General features: G+C 37.1%; 1 protein-coding gene across 4 annotated transcripts in view; it reads left to right on the top strand.

Moving 5' to 3' along the window:
* RBBP8 (RB binding protein 8, endonuclease) overlaps positions 1-16,196 on the top strand; it is a 77,823-nt gene that overhangs the window by 51,153 nt on the left and 10,474 nt on the right. For all 4 annotated transcript variants that reach the window (XM_005697054.3, XM_005697052.3, XM_005697051.3 and 1 more), the window contains 8 exons: positions 3,653-3,828; positions 5,860-5,964; positions 7,376-7,461; positions 9,020-9,132; positions 10,417-11,296; positions 11,379-11,505; positions 13,745-13,833; positions 14,715-14,829. In XM_005697054.3, coding sequence (XP_005697111.1) covers positions 3,653-3,828; positions 5,860-5,964; positions 7,376-7,461; positions 9,020-9,132; positions 10,417-11,296; positions 11,379-11,505; positions 13,745-13,833; positions 14,715-14,829 — 1,691 coding nt within the window. The remainder of the gene's footprint in view (positions 1-3,652; positions 3,829-5,859; positions 5,965-7,375; positions 7,462-9,019; positions 9,133-10,416; positions 11,297-11,378; positions 11,506-13,744; positions 13,834-14,714; positions 14,830-16,196) is intronic.

The raw sequence follows: 16,196 nt of genomic DNA, 5'->3' as shown, positions 1-16,196 counted from the left end.
TCAGTTGAGTTAAAATGAATTTATTTTACTCAATACCCACAATTCAGTCATAACCCAATCTTTGTGTACCTTCAGTCTTTAATTGAATTGGGCAAGAACCTATGCCTAGATCAGTACGAATTAATTTTTCTAGTGGAATCAGGAATCTTCCATATTCATTCATTAAACAAATACTTATTGAGCATGTACCAGGTACCCACTATTGCAGATACTCATGATGTATCAGTGAGCCAAAAAGAGCCTTAGCCTTTTGGAGCTCACAATTCTGGCCAATGAGCAGTAGACAAATCAATTACGTGCTAGGTTAGAAAGCAGTAACTGCTATGGATAAAGTAACAGCGGAATAATAATAAGGAATGGGAGTACTAGGGTGTGGGAAGGGGGTTGCAGTTTTAAATAGCATGTTTAAGGCAGGCAGTGATAAGAAGGTAAAACTCCAGTGAACACTTGGAAAAGATGAGGTAATTAGCCTTGTGATATCTGGGAGTGAGCATTCCAAGCATATGGGACAGCTGGAGCAAAGAACATGCCTGATGTGTCTGAGGAGCCTCGGGGAAGCAAGGGTGGCTGGAGTAGAATATAATTTGAAAGGGGTCAGATAGGTAATAAGGGGAGGGAAATCAATCATTATAAGGACTTTGGCTTGTGTTTTCAGTTAAGTGGGAAGATGTGGCAGGTTTTAATCAGAAGAGTGACATAGTATGACTTGTTTTAATGGAACTGTTTGAGTCCTACTTGTAGTCAGTCATTAGTCCCATGGTCTATACCAAGGATAACGGTATTGTCTTTGGGAGTCTGGCTGCCAGGGTTTAGATCCTGTTTCTGTTACTTGCTTTTATTTTAGTAAGTCACTTAATCTCTATATCTTAATTTTTCCCTTTGTAAAGTGAGAGTAATACCTTATGCTTAAACTGATACATGTAGCACTTCGAAGAGTACCTGCCATTGCAAGCCTGCAACTAACATTGGTGCTATCAGTGTTGGTATTACTTCAGTTCAGTTCAGTCACTCAGTCATGTCTGACTCTTTGCGACCCCATGGACTGCAGCACGCCAGGCCTCCCTGTCCATCACCGACTCCCGGAGCTTACTCAAACTACGTCCATTGAGTTGATGATGTCATCCAACCATCTCATCCTCTGTCATCCCGTTCTTCTGCCTTCAGTCTTTCCAGGCATCAGAGTCTTTTCAAATGAGTCAGTTCTCATCAGGTGGCCAAAATATGGGAGTTTGAGCTTTCAATGAATATTCAGTACTGTTTTCCTTTAGGATGGACTGGTTGGATCTCTTTGCAGTCCAAGGGACTCTCAAGAGTCTTCTCCAACACCACAGTTCAAAAGCATCAGTTCTTTGGTGCTCAGCTTTTTTTGTAGTCCAACTCTCACATCCATACATGTCTACTGGAAAAACCATAGCTTTGACTAGATGGACCTTTGTTGGCAAAGTAATGTCTCTTCTTTTTAATATGCTGTCTAGGTTGGTCATAATTTTTCTTCCAAGGAGCAAATGTCTTTTAATTTCATGGCTGCAGTCGTCATTTGCAGTGATTTTGGAGCCCCCCAAAAATAAAGTCTGTCACTGTTTCCATTGTTTCCCCATCTATTTCCCAGGAAGTGATGGGACCAGATGCCATGATCTTAGTTTTTTGAATGTTGAGTTGCCAACTTTTTCACTCTCCTCTTTCACTTTCAAGAGGCTCTTTAGTTCTCCTTTGCTTTCTGCCGTAGTGTAGTGTCATCTGCATATCTGAAGTTATTGATACTTCTCCCAGGAATCTTGATTCCAGCTTGTGCTTCTTCCAGTACAGCATTTCTCATGATGTACTCAGCATATTCGTTAAATAAGCAGAGTGACAGTATACAGCCTTGTATTATTTAAGACACTGAATTTGTCGTTTGCCAGTCTTATTGGTGTATGCAGGTCAGGAAGCAACAGTTAGCACTGGACATGGAACAATAACTGGTTCCAAATAGGAAAAGGAGTACGTCAAGGCTGTATATTGTCACCCTGCTTATTTAACTTATATGCAGAGTACATCATGAGAAGCACTGGGCTGGAAGAAACACAAGCTGGAATCAAGATTGCCAGGAGAAATATCAATAACCTCAGATATGCAGATGACACCACCCTTATGGCAGAAAGTGAAGAACTAAAGAGCCTCTTGATGAAAGTGAAAGAAGAGAGTGAAAAAGTTGGCTTAAAGTTCAACATTCAGAAAACGAAGATCATGGCATCTGGTCCCATCACTTCATGGGAAATAGATGGGGAAACAGTGGAAACTGGCTGACTTTATATTTTCTGAGCTCCAAAATCACTGCAGATGGTGACTGCAGCCATGAAATTAAAAAGCGTTTACTCCTTGGAAGGAAAGTTATGACCTAGACAACCTAAACAGCATATTAAAAGGCAGAGACATTACTTTGCCAACAAAGATCCATCTAGTCAAAGCTGTGGTTTTTCCAGTAGTCATGTACGGATGTGAGAGTTGGACTATAAAGAAAGCTGAGTGCCGAAGAATTGATGCTTTTGAACTGTGGTGCTGGAGAAGACTCTTGAGAGTCCCTTGGACTGCAAGGAGATCCAACCAGTCCATCCTAAAGGAGATCAGTCCTGGGTGTTCATTGGAAGGACTGATGTTGAAGCTGAAATTCCAGTACTTTGGCCACCTGATGCAAAGAGCTGACTCATTTGTAAAGACCCTGATGCTGGGAAAGATTGAGGGCAGGCAGAGAAGGGGAGGACAGAGGATGAGATGGTTGGATGGCATCACCAACTCAATGGACATGAGTTAGGGTGGACTCCGGTGATGGACAGGGAGGCCTGGCGTGCTGCAGTCCGTGGGGTTGCAGAGTCGAACACGACTGAGGGACTGAATTGAACTGAAATGAAAACTTACTGATTCTATTGTCAGTGTTTAATACTGGTCCCTTCCTTTCCGTTCCTATCTTCAGAATTCCAGCTCAAACCCACAGATGCTCCTGCCTAGACTATTACAGCCACTGCCGCCTTTCTGTCCCACTAATCTTGCACAGTCCTGCTGCTAGATTGTCACATTACTGCCATCTCTAAAACCTTAGGTCCTTTCCTCTTGCTTTCTAAATGATGTGCATACTTAACTCTAGGTTCTCCTTCATGTAGTTCCAGCGTGTCCCTCTCTAACACAAGTACATGGTACTACTCCCTGCCTTTCTCAAACTTGCAGGATCCTCTTTGGATTTTCTCTGCCATTTAAAATTCTTTTAATTTTCGCCTCAAGTACCACCAACTATACTTTCTACTTCACCACTTTCTACTTCACCTCTCATAATAATATTTTCCACCTGGTATTCTGGTCATTTGAGTATATCTCTGATCCTTGTATTTAGGAATGTTAGATGCAAGGAATTATTTCTCTTCCAACTTCATACCTGTGTTTGGCTGCTGCTGTTTATTCACTGTCTTCATGTCCTACTCTTTTGCAGTCCCACGGACTGCAGCCCACCAGGCTCCTCTGTCCGTGGGAGTTTCCAGGCAAGGATACTGGAGTGGGGTGCCAAGTCCTCCTTCAGGGGATCTTCCTGAGAGTGTTCTGCTATAGCTCATACCATATGGTAGATGTTTTAATAAATATTTATTGAACTAATTTTCTTTTAATTGTCCTTATTTTCCTCTAGGAATGATCAACCACATAAAGCAACTGATCTTGAATCTGAGGAAGATGTTATTCCAGATTCACCAATAACAACCTTTTCATTTTCTGGCACTAATCGGCTACGAAGAAAGGAGAACCTCCGTGTCCGATATATAGAGCAAACACATGCTAAACTGGAGCACTCTGGCTGTGCACATGGTGAGGATTAGAGTTGTAGCTTAGTTACCTAGTTCTGTTTAAAAAAAAAAAAAAAGAGTTTTCATCTTGTTAGGAAGATAGTCACTGTTCAGGGTAACGTACATTACAACTGTAACCTTAACTTCCATCAGTGAAGTGACTGGGAAGGTATCTTCTGCCTGTGTTATATATAGACATGATTTGCTCATCTGAATATGTAAACACTCAGCATTTTACAAATGTAGGGAATAGTTTTTTCCTTTTGGTTTAAAAAATATCCCTATGTGTATATCTGAGTGGGATACAATGAAAGAGGAAGGTAGGCTAACACTGAGTTCCTCTCCTGTATGCTGGTTATTATGCTGAGTGATTTGAATACATTATTACTGTATTTTAATTCTCATGACAGGTTTGTAGGGTAGCTTCTAGCACCTTTGTTTTATAGATGAGGAAAGATTGTTCCTAAGAGGAGTTAAATAGCCTGTCAAGTGGATGAGTCAAAATTCAAATATAGATCTTCCTGCCTCTAAATTTTTGTACTTTGGAAGTATTATCCATAGCTACTCCCATCAAAGCTTTAACTACCTATTTTTAATTTTTCTAATGTGTAGCACTTGGTGGTAAATCAGGAAATGGTTTTATAATGTTTCTAGTTTGTGGCTTATCAGTGGCGTATTTCTTAATTCCAGGCATCATTTCTGCTAAATGCTTTGGAACTAAATTTTCATGTAGTCCTGAAATTTATCCTGTGGTGTGTCACAGTGTTCATTCCTTTTAATATTGATCTAAAAGTAAATCAGTATTTAGAACTTCCATCTTTAGCCTAAACTCTTTGTAACAAGGAAAGCATTTGAGGAGAAGGAGTATATCTAGTCTTAGAGATATTTTTATAATGCAAATAAATTGTTGACAGTAGCTCTGCCTTTTAAAAAAATAGTAATCTTAATTTTTGATATTGTAAAATTGACACAGTTTTTCTCCATTTTATATGAGCTTGCATCACCATCTAGTGGAAAACAAAAGCATTGTTAAAAATCTTATACATAATTAGGAGCTAAAGTAAAATGTAACATCTTGTATCTAGAATGAACATATGTGGGCCTTTTAGTCTGGTATCATATAGGACATGAATAACCACAGATAAGCATCAGCATAGTTTAGATCATGTTTAAATCTATCTGAAAGAATATCCAGAAAAACAAATCACAGCAATTTTCTTTTTCAGGAAAGTCATCTTGTACAAATGCTCTTGGTTTATCTCTTTGTTGTATGAGAATAACTTGTAACTGTTTAAAACCATGTCAGTTTTAATCTTGTTCTGATCATTTTTACTTGGACAATGAAATTTTGGTTTTAAAATATCACTTTTGAGCCATGCAAATTATTTTAAAACTAATTTAATGACTAGTTACTCCTTTTCTTTTTCTAACACCCACGCTTGTTTATTTTGAAATGTTTGTGTGTTAACCACTCAGTCGTGTCCGACTCTTTGTGGCTCCATGGACTATAGCCCACCAGGCTCCTCTGTCCATGGAATTCTCTGCACAAGAATATTGGAGTAGGTTGCCATTTAGTGCTTTTTAAGGATAATTTCTAGTTATAATTAGTAAAAATCGATTCCCCTTTACTTTGTCCTTCTTTTGGTTTTCTTTGAATTAAATCCTTAAGTAGTGGAATGATTTCTGATAAAGCATGTTTCAGATTTCCTTCCAGAAAATGAAAACTCTGAAATAAAGACTGAAAAACGATATGATGCAGTATTCATTGCAGATGAACCCACTGATTTCCACAAGGAAAGGTCACCTTAAAATATTACAACACTAGAAGGCTTAGGTCAGAAGAAGTTTATCTGTTCCAGTCCTCTTCTCCCCCACTGTCTTAACTTCCAACTTTTTTTCTTAGTGAAACTAAAGGAATAACCTCTTTATTAGACTGTTACAGTTATATCAATAAAATAGACTTCCAGTGCATTTAAAGATAGATTTGTGTTGGCATATTAATTTTATCATGATTGTTTGTTTATTTGTAATCTCTCCTTTGTTTTTCCCTTAGAATTGAGAACAGTACCAAAGTCTTCAGCTCACCCACAACATAAACCTCAGGAAAGTGAAATTCTAGTGGCTGACACTTGTGATCAGAGTCAAGCTCCAGTGGCTAGTAAGCAAGATACTAAGATTATAAATTGGTGGGCAAGAGTGGCCAACCATGTGAATTTAGACAATATTTTAAAATATTTTCCATATAATTTTGTTTGTATTACTTGTTTAATAGTCTTTTTCATATTGGAAAGTAACGTATCCTGTTATTAGTTCGTATTAGTATCCGTGGGCTTCCCTTGTGGCCTAGATGGTAAAAAATCTGCCAGCAGTGCAGGAGACCCAGGTTCGATCCCTGGGTCAGGAAGATCTCCTGGAGAAGGGAATGGCTACCCACTCCAGTATTCTTGCCTGGAAAATTCAATGGACTGAGAAGCCTTATCCATTTTAATACAAATTGTTAGTAATTTTAATAAGGCTTTACTGTGGTTTACTCATTCATTCAACAAATATTTGAGTGCTGACTGTATACTGGGCACTAAACAAAATGTTTAAACTCATAGAGCTTACAATCTCGTTCGGGGAGAAAGAAAGTAAATATATGTTAGATGAAACAGGAGCTCTAAAGAAAAATAAAGCAGGGTAAGAAGAGATTTTAGAAAGTCTCACCTTAAAAAAAGTAACATTTGAGCAGAGACTGAGAGAGCAGGTGAGTCATGTGGATTTCAGGGCAAAGGGCATCCCAGGTAGAGACATCAGTGAGCACAGAGGCCTTGAGGTGAGGGTGCTCTTTGATTTGTTCGAAGAACATTAAGGAGCCCTTTGTGGGCAGGACAGAGTGAGTGAACGGGAGATTGTTTTGGGCAACTCTTAAGAGGAAAGAGACTGGTAGCTGGAGGTTTGCAGGATGGAGCTGAGGGTTGCAGGATGGAGCTGAAGGTTGCAGGATGGAGCTGAGGGTTGCAGGATGGAGCTGAGGGTTGGTTAGAAATCCGGAGTTTGTTTTTGAAAATATATTGTTTCAGATACTGAGTAGACATTCAGGTAAAGATTTTGATGGGTAGGTGAATGTGAATATAGATGAGTCTAGGACAGAGGTTGTTAGCATGTAGGGGAGATCTGAAGCCATGAAACTGGGTGAGATAATGATGGGAGAAGTAGTTCTGATACTTAGACACAAGGCTGTCCATCATGGAAAAGAGTGATTCTCAACTGTATTGTATTGTCACTCCCAGTCTAAAAGCCGTTTTAGACTTTTTTTCCCCTCCAATTACTTCCTCCATGGAATTTTAATATAGCACAAGAAATCCATTTAATTATATATTTTTAATGATAATTTTTTCAGTGGCAGTAAACCTGCAATGTATTGCAATTTATAGTAGGTATTTTGGGCTTTATAAAACAGAATTTTAAAAATTGTTCAGTGCCATTTTGTAAAGTGGTCCGTTGAGCTTTTTCTTTGCTTTTTTGGTACGTTTTCATATGGCTAGTTTCTACAATTGTATAATTGTGTTTTTTTTCCTTAAACTTAGAACCACATGGAAAAAGCAGTTATCCTCCTGATAATTTAGCTACAGTAGTTGCTGAAACACTTGGACTTTGTGTTCAAGAAGAATCTGTAAGTAATTGTTTAGTTTGGTAATAAATATGAAGTAATTAGTGTTCTTTGAGGTCAGTTTTTAGAGAATTAAGCAAGAGAAAAAATTTTTTATCCAAAAATTATTAGATAAAGGCCTAGAACAAAATTGATATCACTAGAAAAGACCCATTTATAGTATTCACTCCAGGCAGTTGCAGAAAACTCTATCAAGTCTTAGAATTCTTGGGATATAGGTTATGGGTTGAGTCAGAATTTAGATGATTTAATAGGGAACTCTGCTCAGTGTTATGTGGCAACCTGGATGGGAGGGGAGTTTTGGGGAGAATGGATACATGTGTATAGATATGGCTAAGTCTCTTTGCTGTCCACCTGAAATTATCACAACATTGTTAATTGGCTATACTCCAATAAAAAGCTAAATAATGAAAAAAACCTTAGACAGCTTAGAGGGTTTAGCCAAACCTCTTCCCTGTCCCCTCTCCTTCCTACCCTGTTCCAACTTAAAAGAGAAGATTTAAACCTTTAGATTGAGTTCAGAATTTATTGGGTCTTTTTGACATCCTTTAAACTGGGCTTTGATTTGGAAAACAGACTAAATTCTTGGTTCTACTACAGATGCTTTAATTCTCTGTCCTTACAAATGCCAATCCAGTTAGACCACATCCTTAGGGATTGAGTCAGAAATTAACCCCATGATTTTCTTTTCATTATTTAGTGCTTCCTTACATCAGATACATTCACTATTTTTCATAACCAGTCTCTAAAAAATAGAAGCCTTGAATTTGTCAATCTTAAGGAAGCTTCATTTTGATACAGCTTTGAAACATATCCCTTTGCTTTAGTCAGTAAATGCATATAGGCTCTTATAAAGTTTTCTTGCTGTTGAATTTCCAAAATTGAATTGACTTTTGACTACAATTGAAATATTTTTTTTTGTGGCGGGGGTGGGATGAGGTTCTTTCTAGTTTTAAAACTGACTTCAAGTGATGGTGGTTAGTTTTTACCCTTTGAAATCTAAACATGTTTTAACTTTTTAAAATCCCCTCCTACCAATAAACTTGGCATGTCAGTAGTTTAGACACCAAACCTATTGAGGGAACTGATCTCTAAAGATTTGCTGCTCAAAGTGTGATCCACAGGCCAACAGCATCTTCATCCCTGGAAGTTTGTGTGAGAGAGAAAATCTTGAATCCAGCCCAGATCTACTGAAAGAGAACTTATGTTTTCATAGGATCCTCAGTTGATCTGTGTGTATGCAAAAGTTTGGGAAGCACTGCTCTTTAAATATCCTTTTAAATTCATCTCCTATAAGTATAAATAATCATCTCTGTTCCCTTCCTCTCATCTAACCAACCTGGTTTTTTAGAATTAGCAACTATCAGTCTGCTTTCTGTCCTTAAGAATTTACGTATTCTGGATGACTCATTTAAATGGAATTATATGTGTCTTTTGGGTCTGGCGTCTTTCACTTAGCCTGTTTTCGAGTTCATCTGCATCACAACATGTATCAGTATTTCATTCCTTTTTAAGAATAATCCTCCATTGTATTTATGTACTTTATGTTTTATTATTGAAGGAATCTCGAGGCCCTCGGAGCCCTCTTGGTGATGAGCTCTACCACTGTCTGGAAGGAGATCACAAAAAACAAGCTTTTGAGGAATGTAGAAGAAATAGTGAAGATAATTTAAGGTAATTTGGGGCACTTTGGTAAAAACTTATAAACTGTTATTGATATTCCATTGCAGCGAGTTCCACAGATTTAAACTATTTCTCTCCCTCAGCTTGTTATTCTGGTTGTATTTTTATTAAAAAAAATAATTCCCCCAGTTTATGACCTGTTAAGGGCTTTTTGCGTTACAGTAGAGATTGGGATGTTACTATTAGGTTCTTTCTGTACTTCTGACAAGCAGTGCTTCAGAGGTCCCAGCCTCATCTCTTTTTAGGATCCAGTCCTGGATTTGTATTTTCTAAAACTGAATGTTGTATGAAATCCATCATTAGTTCTGATGAGCATTCAAGATTGGGATACACTGTTGCTTTTACTAATTTTAGAACATCCATTAACTAACAATACTATATTTACGTAGCATTTTGCTTCTTTTTTAAATACATACATCACATTTAATTGTCATTATACTAGGTCATTAAAGTAGGTTTTATTACCCCCATATTTTACAGTCAACAAAAATGAAGCCCCACAGAAGTTAAATGTCTTTAAGACCACACAACTATTAAGTGGGCTTCCCAGGTAGTGCTAGTGGTAAAGAACCTGCCTGCTATTGCAGGAGATGTAAGAGATGCGGTTTAATCCCTGGGTCGGGAAGATTTTCCCTGGAGAAGGGCATGGCAACCCACTCCAGTATTCAGTATTCTTGCCTGGAGAATCCCATGGACAGAGGAGCCTAGTGGGCTACAGTCCATAGGGTCACAAAGAGCCGGACATGACTGAAGCGACTTAGCCTGCACGCACAACTATTAAGTAAGAGAGTCGGAGCTCTTAACCATTCCACTTCTTCAAACTTAACCCTAATGATCTTTTTACTACCCCAGCTGTCTGCTACAGGCAGGCTGGGTCATGAGTTATGTTCTGTAGTATAAGAATTTTGTTTCTTGGAGTTACTCTTGATAAGATTTCATAACAACAAAAGAATTTGGGATTTGTTCAAATATTTTCTTATATAGTGAATTCATTTAAGTTACTTTGGAAAAATATTTATAGATAGGAATATCATGGTTATTGAGATAGGTTTGCTGTATCATTTCCCTCTGCTTTCTGTCAGCCAAATAAAGAGAAGCCAGCAACTGTATCTTAAATTTTGGTCAATGATCTGCTTCTAATATGTGGATAAAACCTTACTGTTAATAATTCTGTATTAGCAAAAGTTTTCTCATTATGCTTATCTTTTAATTTTTACCCTGTTTCTTTAATAGGAAAAAAGTTACCACTCTTTTTACCACTCTTTATTTTTTTAGGTTTTCAGATTCAAAGACTCCTCTTCAAGAAGAATTGACTACTCGGGTATCATCTCCTGTATTTGGAGCTTCCTCTAACGTGAAAAGTAGTTTAGGTTTGAATACAAGTTTGTCCCCTTCTCTTTTAGAGACTGGGAAAAAAACCCATCTGAAAACCGTGCCCCTCAGCAATACTTCTGCTTCTGGACCAGAGAAACCTAGATCAAAATCTGAAGATGGAGCCCTTATCACACATCATCTTCTTGGGACTGAAGTGAACAAGATCCCTAGTCAGTCATCTTCTAATAAGCAGATACTTATAAATAAAAATACAAGTGAACCTGTAAGTGAGCAGGATAGTATTGATCACATTAAAGATACTGATAAAGATAAATATGTGGTACCACTGAAGTCACTGGGAGGCAGAACCAAAAGGAAGAAGATTGAGGAAGAAAGTGAAGATGAAGTAATCTGTCCCCAAGCCTCCTTTGATAAAGAAAATGCTTTTCCTTTTCCACTGGATAGTCATTCTTCCATGAATGGAGACTACGTGATGGATAAACCTCTGGATCTGTCTGATCGATTTTCAGCTATCCAACGTCAAGAGAAAAGCCAAGGAAGTGAGAACTCTAAAATCAGATTTAGGCAAGTGACTCTCTATGAGGCTCTGAAGCCCATTCCAAGGGACTCTTCCTCAAGCCGCAAGGCCTTGAGCGGGAGCTGTGGGCTAACCAAAGACTCCCCGGAAGAACCCTGTTTACAGGAGTCCCTTTTCCAGTCCTTGAGTAAATCTCCAGATAATAAAACACTGTTACAAATAAAGGAAGAAAACCCAGTATTTAAAATCCCTCTTCGTCCACGTGAAAGTTTGGAGACAGAGAATCTTTTTGATGACACAAAGGTATGTGTTCAATATTCAAAGCCTTTGATTAAAATGGTAGTTTGTGATTTTTCCTAGATGCTAATAATTTTTTCTGTTTTAGGGTGCTGGTTCTCATGGGCCTATAAAGATGAAAACCAGATCACTCCGTGGAGCATGTGAAGTTGCATCAGTTCTTCAGTTAAATCCATGTAGAATTGCTAAAACAAAATCTCTACAAAACAACCAAGGTATGTAAACTATAAATAGCATTTCCACTCTCTTTTTAATGAATTTATATTGAGTATTATAATTTATTATTTACATTCTTTGGATAGATTTCATTGTTTCTGGAAAAAATAGTTTATCTCTGTGTGTTTCTGTGTTTATAGTACAGTTCTTACTGGTTTCACCTTAAAATTTTCCTGCTCTTCTACTTTTTGAAAAATAAATTGACATCTTTAATACCTACTTTTATAGGTGATTTTATAGATTTAATTCTTTTATGTAGTTGTTTCTTGTTTTCTTTACAAAAAGAAAGCTTTAAAAATTTAAACTATACAGATTTTTAAAGTATAAAAAATAGAAATTTATCATCCAAACCTTGTTCCTCACCATATAGATAGCCAGTCCTTTTTTTGTATTTACATATATATATATATATCAATGGTACCCCACTCCAGTACTCTTGCCTGGAAAATCCCATGGATGGAGGAGCCTAGTGGGCTGCAGTCCATGGGGTCGCTAAGAGTCGGACACGACTGAGCAACTTCACTTTCACTTTTCACTTTCATGCATTGGAGAAGGAAATGGCAAACCACTCCAGTGTTCTTGCCTGGAGAATCCCAGGGATGAGGGAGCCTGGTGGGCTGCCGTCTATGGGATCACACAGAGTCGGACACAACTGAAGCAACTTAGCAGCAGCAGCATGTGTATCTCTTAACTATTTGTATATATAAATTTATATGGGTTTTTAAACTTCTTGTTTGAAAACATTGTTTGCTCTTTCATAATTTTGCTGTGTTTTGAAGTCTTTTTGGTTTTTTTAGCTCCCAAATATTTCTGTACTTTATATGCAGTATTTATTCCTTATTGGAAACTTATTCCTTCATCTGCGTTTATTTTCCTTTTTTCCTGAAGCTCATTCTTTAGTAATTCTTCCAGTGAGGGTTTCAGTCTCTATATGAAAACATTTTTTAAACTCTTATCCCTGATTTTTTTTTAATCTTTTTCTTTTTATTTTTATTTTTTCCATGGTTGCTCTAGGGATTGTGATGTACTTATTTAACCTTTCACAATCTACTTTGAGTTTATACTGTACCACTTTATGCTCTATAACTGTACCTTATGTAGTTGTCATGGTATATTAATGTAATTGAAACCTCCTCCAGTGTTACAGTTTTAACTTAAATTTTTTTTATTGAAATAAAAATCAGTCATTAAAGTGTACAATTCGGTGGTTTTGATGTAGTCACAATTGTGTCACCATCACTGTACTCTTAAGTTTAGAACATTTTCATCACCATACAAAGAACAGTACCTGCTAGCAGTCACCCTCCACTTCTCTCTTGTCTTCGCCAGTCCTAAGCAGCCACTTAATCTACTTTCTGTAGCTGTAGATTTGCATATTCTGAAGTATTCATATAAATGGAATTGTACAATATATGATATTTCATGACTTCTTTCACTATTTCAGTTTTTCACTGTTACAAGTAATGCTGGTTTGAACATTTATATACAATTTTGTGTGGATGTAAGTTTCATTTTTTTGAGTTATACCTAGAAGTAGAATTGGTGGGCCACATGCTAACTCTGTGGCTTCCCTGGTGGCTCAGACGGTAAAGAATCTGCCTGCAATGCGGGAGACCTGGGTTCAAGCCCTGAGTTAGGAAGATCCCCTGGAGGAGAGCATGGCAACCCACTCCAGTATTTTTGCCTGGAGAATCCCCATGGACAGAGGAGCCTGGTGGACTACAGTTCACAGGGTTGCAAAGAGTCAGACAGGACTGAATGACTAAGCACAGCACACACATGCTAACTTCTCTTTCCAAAGGAGCTACATCAGTTTATATTCCCACCAGCAGCATGTGAGAGTTCCTGTTTCTCCATATTCTCACCAACACTTGTTTTCATTGTCCGTCTTTTTGATTCTAGCCATCCTATGGGTGTGAAGTTATTAATATGTCTCAACTGTGCTTTTGGTTTGCCTTTTCTTTGATGGCTAATGATGTTGAGCTTCTTTTCATGTGCTTTCTGGCCATTTTCATTTTCTTTGAAGGATTGTCTATTCAGGTCCTTTGCTTATTCTCAGTTGGAGTAATTGTCTTATTATTGAGTTGTAAGAGTTCTTTATGTATTCTCAGTACAAGTCCTTTTTTAGACACGTGATTTGGAAATATTTTTCTCATTCTGTGAGTCCTATAATGTTTTAAAGTGATGAGAATTTTAAAAATCTGTTTTTAATTGTGTATTTTTTTCTCCTTATCTAAGATGTATCCTTTGAAAATATCCAGTGGAGTATAGATCCAGGAGCAGACCTTTCTCAGTATAAAATGGATGTTACTGTAGATGATACAAAGGTGAGTTAGAAAGTAGAACCAGAGCCCATGTGGTTATTTCTAGTGTATTGTTAGTAACCCTGCCCCCCGATTCATTCTGTGACCTTGAGATAGCCACACACTTCTTATAACCTTCATATATTTATTCAGAAAACTACAAAATAATATTTATTTTCCAATTTATGGTATTTTTGAAAGGGTAATAATACTTTCTGACTTTTTAGAGACGTTTGCTGAAAAATATAGTTTTAAAATAATGTCAAATGCTAATTACATATTAAATAATTTTATTTTTTATCAAAATAATCTGTTGTATGCATTGATTAACTTAACATACCTTCAAGAAAAAAATTTCATTTTTCCTAGTTGGCTGTTTCTTTAAATGCTGTGTATTTTCTTTTTAGTTAAAATTCATAGCAGAAATTACTTTTTTGGCTTGTATTTAGGTTCTACATAGTTTGAGAAGTTCTCTTGCACATGGTAGCATATTAATAAAATATTCAACAGTTGCTAGAGTAATCCATAGCCATCAAGAAGTCAAATTTGACTTACGAACTTTGCAGTGTATATTGATGTTCATTTCTGTGAAGCAGATTAGAGAAGAAAGGAAGCTTCAGGGATTTTGATAACATACAGTTCTCTCTTCCTTGGCAGCAGTCCTTTTCCTGGACTTGAGAAATGATGCTTGTATATCCAAGCTTGTAAAATATAATATATCTATATTCCTTTGGGTAAAAGTAAATACTACTTAATGCTACTGAAGTGTAAGTGTACACTTAAAAAATGGTTAAAATGGTAACATATATGTTATGTATATTTTTACAACCCCCCCCCCAAAAAAATAACTATAAGGTCATAAAGGGATAACAGTTAAAATTTTGAATTTTTAAATATTTTTTCAGGATGGCAGTCAGTCAAGATTAGCAGGAGAGACAGTGGACATGGACTGTACGTTGGTTAGTGAAACCATGCTCTTAAAACTGAAGAAGCAAGAGCAGAAGGGAGAAGAGAGTCCAAGTAAGATTTGTTTTGTTTTGTTTTTGTTTTTTAATTTTAATACAAAGTGGAAGGAAGTTTATAGTCATACCATTGCAATGAAGAGCATAAATGACCTTTTCACTATAAACCAGTTTTTTCCCCCTGTTCTACTAATAGTAGACTTCTCTTTAGTAAAGCTTAGTTTCCATATTTCAGCACAAAAAAAAAAAAAACTTTAGTAAAAATAATTTTTATTTCCAAAAGAATTCAAGTTGTGTCCAGGGGTCAGCAAACTTCAACCAGCTGCCAGTTTTGTCAGTAAACTTTTGCTGGAAGCCAGCCTAACTCACTTGTTTAATTCATTGCCTATGGCTGCTTCTGTGACATGGCAGCAGAATTGACTAGTTTCTGCAGAGACCTCATGGCCCCACAGACCTAAAATATTTACTGCCTGACCCTTTAAGAAAAAGTTTCCTGATTCCTCATTAAGATAATTTTTTCATAAAAGGTGTAAAGGGAATCTTGAGAGTCCTGTTTTAAAAATATTATTTTCCAAAGCAATTTGATAAGGAGAAAAAGGGGGGATTCTACTGAGAAGTATTAGTTGTTGTTCAGTTGCTAAGTCTTGTCCTGCTCTTTTGAAAAGTATTAGTACAGATTTGCAAATGAGCAGTAAACTCAGACTAATAGTGACGTGATTCTGCCATTTTCTTTTTCTGTAGAAAAGATTTGACTAAACTAGGGGTCTACAGCCCTTTGTAGTAAGAAACTGATAATTTTTCACCTAAAGCCTTGATTTTCTGAAAAGGGTGGGAACCATGGAAGGATTTGGGTTGGCACCACCTGAGCAATGTTCCTGACTATAGAGGCATGTGGCACGAGATCAACTAGACTGTGAATAGTTGTCACTCATCACCCTCAAAGGTTGAAGAGCTAGGACCTGCCACATCAGGATGCAAGGCTAAAAGCAGAGGCATTTTCCCATGATCCTCTGTTAGAAACTGAGGACACTCAGACTGTGTGTGCATTTCCTGTATTCTGCTGTGAATTCTCCAGTCTACCTGCTCAGGGTCCCAGGTCTTGTTCTTGCTTCGTATAAAACACGTTATTTCTCACTGCAGTAAATGAGAGAAAATTTTAACAGCCTTTTCCTTAATTCTTTGTTCTTTAGTAACAAATAATTATCCATACAATCAAATAGCTGGCTGCCTACAGTGAAAAGGACAGTAGTTACTAAAAGGAAAACCTTAACAGTGACTTAGTCTTTTTATAGTGAATGACACATCACTTTCTTCTTAAGAAGATGACTTTGCTTTTAAGATTATTTTGTTCCTGGTACTAGTTCCTGATGTTTTCCTCAGTTTTGTAGAAAAGGGCAAAACTAAAGTATGGCAGCTTTGGCTTCT

The sequence above is a fragment of the Capra hircus genome, chromosome 24, assembly GCF_001704415.2.
Source record: "Capra hircus breed San Clemente chromosome 24, ASM170441v1, whole genome shotgun sequence".
In the NCBI taxonomy this organism is placed as follows: Eukaryota; Metazoa; Chordata; class Mammalia; order Artiodactyla; family Bovidae; genus Capra; species Capra hircus.
The sequence above is the reverse complement of the archived record's forward strand: the minus strand, read 5'-3'. Positions and strand labels throughout refer to the sequence as shown.